This window comes from Rhizophagus irregularis, chromosome 8, assembly GCF_026210795.1.
Source record: "Rhizophagus irregularis chromosome 8, complete sequence".
Lineage (NCBI taxonomy): Eukaryota > Fungi > Glomeromycota > Glomeromycetes > Glomerales > Glomeraceae > Rhizophagus > Rhizophagus irregularis.
This window is the reverse complement of record NC_089436.1, coordinates 1729382-1733505: the sequence shown is the minus strand read 5'-3', so window position 1 is coordinate 1733505 and position 4124 is coordinate 1729382. Positions and strand designations below refer to the sequence as shown.

The 4124-nt window shown below is 29.0% G+C and overlaps 1 protein-coding gene across 1 annotated transcript; it reads left to right on the top strand.

The window, feature by feature from the left end:
- Positions 1-1675: 1675 nt before the first annotated feature.
- OCT59_028283 (uncharacterized protein) lies at positions 1676-2050 on the top strand (the record flags this gene model as incomplete). Its single annotated transcript, XM_066147189.1, has 1 exon — positions 1676-2050. One exon carries the CDS (start codon positions 1676-1678, stop codon positions 2048-2050), a length of 375 nt encoding a protein of 124 aa, XP_065993924.1.
- Between the last annotated feature and the right edge of the window lie 2074 nt (positions 2051-4124).

Below are 4124 nucleotides of genomic sequence, written 5' to 3'. Positions count from 1 at the left end.
ATGAAAATTATTGTTGTTTGTTAATTTATCAATGATAGCTAATATACATTCTTACATGCTTTGATAAATGATTATATTAGAAGCGTCAATTCAGCTTAACTTTGAGAACTAAAGCTTCTGAACAATTGAACTTTATAATTTACTAGTAATCAAAGAAATATGTACAATATTTTTGAAACAGATATTACTTATCATTTTTATTCCAAACTGCTAATCTTTTAATAATAAAATATTTGAGTGATGTGTACTTTTAAATTCAAATGGTATTTTTTTAAATCATGCAATGATAGTGTAATCGTAAAATTGTATTTAGCTTTTTATAAATTTAATATACTTTATTCTTTTTAAACCTAAATGTTATGAAAAATTCTTATATACCATAGTTTGAAGAGTTGTTAAAAGCTTCAAATGAGAATAATGAGATATGAGATGGATTTTATCATGGACCCAGTTGTGTGAGATTGATCATCTGAAAATGCTGGTAAAATTCTTGCTGACTGTGTAACATGTAAGGTGCATATATATATCTCATTATTTTTTTCTGCTTGTATAAAAGGTGTTATGAAATCTGAACTTGCCTTACTTAAAGAAAAAAATGCCAGATTTATGGCAAAAATAACTGGGTTCAAGTTTGATAAAACCGAGCTTATAAAAAGAGTCATAAAATTGGAAGAGAAGCAGTTGAAAAACGTAGTAATAAAAAACTTATTACATGCGTCATGCGTAAACACCTTTGGCTAAGTATCGCGAAAAACATAATCATATTAATAAAACAATAATCGGGTATAGATATTTTTTCTGATAATCCTTATTTCGCATATGGGGTTTGGAAGTATATATGCTAATCTTTCGTTGATTTGCAGAGGAATTATCATCATAACAAAATGCAGTGCGTAATTGCTGGTGAAAATCCAGGTATTGTTTTCTCCTGGATATATCTATACTATAAAAAATAGGTCAGTATATTTTTTTACTCAAAACTGTTCAGCTATAAACATAAGGCAGTATGCATATAAATCATATCGAAACTTTTGCAATTAATATTCTCAAAAGGATAAACATTCTTCCTGATAATACTATTTTTCCAAAAGTAGATTCATGTTCATTATGTGAAAAAAATTTTTATTTACCCTAGGAATTCCTACCATTTAAAGAATTTACTTTGGCTTCGTGTGGACACATCTATCATCAGTAGTGTCTTGAAAAGCATTTAGTGAATGGAAAGGCGATTTGTCTGAATAAGAAATATAACAAAATTATTAAAACTTTTTTTTCTCCAGAACTCCTTAAGGGATCGCAAGACAAATCTTCAACTGCTAATGAGAATATCACTACCAAGCCTGTAGATTTAGGAAATCAGACTCCCGTGAATGATGATGTAGCACTCATGAAACAACTTGAATTATTTAGCGGAGAGGAGTAAAGTTCGTTATAGACGACTGAGATCACTAAAGAAACTTCTGACCAGAAAACCAGCCCAATTGAGGTTATTAGTACTACACCTGGCAATTTTGGAAATGTAGATAACTCGATTTTAAAGGATACTAGCAGTCAAATTTAATGTCCTATATGTGAACAATGCTCTGAAGAAATCTTTCTAAAATTTATGAAATTAACCATTTTTTTACCCTGTAAACATGTTGTGCATTACAATTGCATTAAGGATTTTCTCAAGATGTGTTCTACCTGCCCTTTATCTGAAACGATATCAGAGATATCAACTCTATTAGAATCAGATCTGAGTGATTCACAGAAAAAACGTACTAGGGAATCATCTACCAAAAAATTCTCTAACAAGAAAGTAAAAAAGACTGGTGAAAAGAAAGTATCGAGCATGCTAAAAAAACTTATCAAAAAATTATTAACTGATGTGATATCAGATGTAGTTGAAGAGAACTTGAAAGAAGAAGCAAGTGAAAACAAAACTAGCAATTTTTTGCAACTATACTATAAGATTGATAGCGCTGAATCTAAAAATGAAGATACATCTCAAGGTCTTATTTACAGCTATTTTGATTTTGGGAAAGCTGTATTTAAACGGCTGATATAAGGAATTAAAACTCAATCATAGCATTAGTTAAAAGTGAGATTAAAAAAGCAATTCCTGAAGCAAAATATTCTGATGAAACTTTGCGAAAAAGGATGGAGAGATCTGAAAAGGTTTATAAGCTTTTTAATAGTATAGGCAAAGAAAAAATAGCACAGATAAAATCTACCTCTCCAGGTTTCATCTTAAATTTAACTAAGAATAAAAAAGATTATGTAATATCTGAAGTCTTAAAACAGAAACTTCGATAGTTTACTGTGCCATTTCTTTTGACGAGCTCAGACATCGTATCCAGACTCTGCCATCAGAAAAATAGTATTTTTTTATATGTGCATTTTTAAACATATATTAATAAAGTATTTCCCATATCGGATTTTATTTTAAAGTGCGTTTTAGTGTACTACCAAATATAATATAATGTACTTTTCTGAATTTGCTACTTCCAATAAGATTTCGAATAAAAAAACATGGCTAATCTGCTGACTACTACACTATGTGATTAATTCTTTTTTCTGCGCAATTAAGTTGAGTCCAGACATCGTGTTCATACTTTACCATCAAAAAAAAAATATAATTTTCTTAAATCAAAGGCTATCTGGCTAAAGAAAAAATCTGAAATCTAATTGGCTGATCATCTCATGATTTATAGAAACTCGCCAGTACCTGAAACTTTCCTAGAACTATTAAAAAACTGACAGGAAACTTATGTAATATAAATTTTAGTCAAATCAAAAAATTATGAATCTGTCTTCTGATTAGCCAATCATCTCGTAATTCAAGTTGTGAAAAGATTGTGAGGAAGTACCAGAAACTGCCTGAGAGCTAGGGTGGTACTTGTAGTACTTGTAATATGATATACGTCATAATACTTATTAATCACAAGAGATCTGCAATCAAATAAAAAATGAATTTGGGTTTAACAGTATGTAGTCTCACTAAATCGGCTACAAATCAATAAAATTGCTATAAATTTGAATCATGATATTATTTAGTATAGGTTGATAAAGAATCGATATAACACACTAAAATTATTATAATCCACTAAAATACTATCAGTTATAAAAGTAGTGCAGGTGCTAAACAATTTATAATATAGGTATAGTAATGAAACACCAGAAATGTGGTGTTCTCATATTCATTATTCATTTAATTAAGAAACTTCTTGAATATAACCCAAAATACCTTTCGATGAATGGGTTTATTTAGATGATTGAAAGAGTATATATAGATGGAGGATTCAAAGCTGAAAGGCGTTTATTTTATATTTATTGTACTGCATATGGCTCCTTAGTAATCATTTGTAAAAATACCATCAACTGTAGCAATGATTATCTGAAAAAATGTATTACTAAAACCGCTAAAATGCATTTTAATTCTGTACAAAAGAATATAAAAAAAGGAAAAAGTATATCATTACTCAGTTCGATGAAATTGATGAGATTTATCTAACATATTCCGATTAAAGCAGTATGTTTAGCATTATAAAGGTTTATTCTTCTATTATAATTATGACTTATTCTTAAACACATAAAGGTTGGAAAAAGATTGTAAATCGTTTAATCGATAATGTAAAAAGTTGTCCAACGGGCTTGGAGGACTTTCAAGTTAAGGCCTGAAATATGGGCGAAATGAGTTTGGAATATGATGAGAAATGATGGTACTCCTGACAAGAAGAAGTTTCTAGGTATAACTCCTTGTAAAATAAGAGTTCCTGATGATTGATATATAAACTATATATAGGATCCCAGTTATCTTTTGATGGAAATTAATTATGGAGATAGAATTCAAGCTAAAGATATGCCTGTACATTATCAGAATCTTTCTATATTATATGATCATTATTCTTCATAAAGCTGGATAGAAAAAAAAAGAGAATAGCTAAGTAATTAATTATGTCTTGTATCTTATATAGTTGCTTTTATAAAATTACATTGGCAAGGCTATAGAATCGTTAAATATTTAGGATGGACTGATATGTTAAAGTGGCTATCAAAACCTGAATATTATCATATTAATAAATACCTCAACAATGGTAATGTAAACTTTATTAGAAGTTCAGAATATATGCTAAAAAATG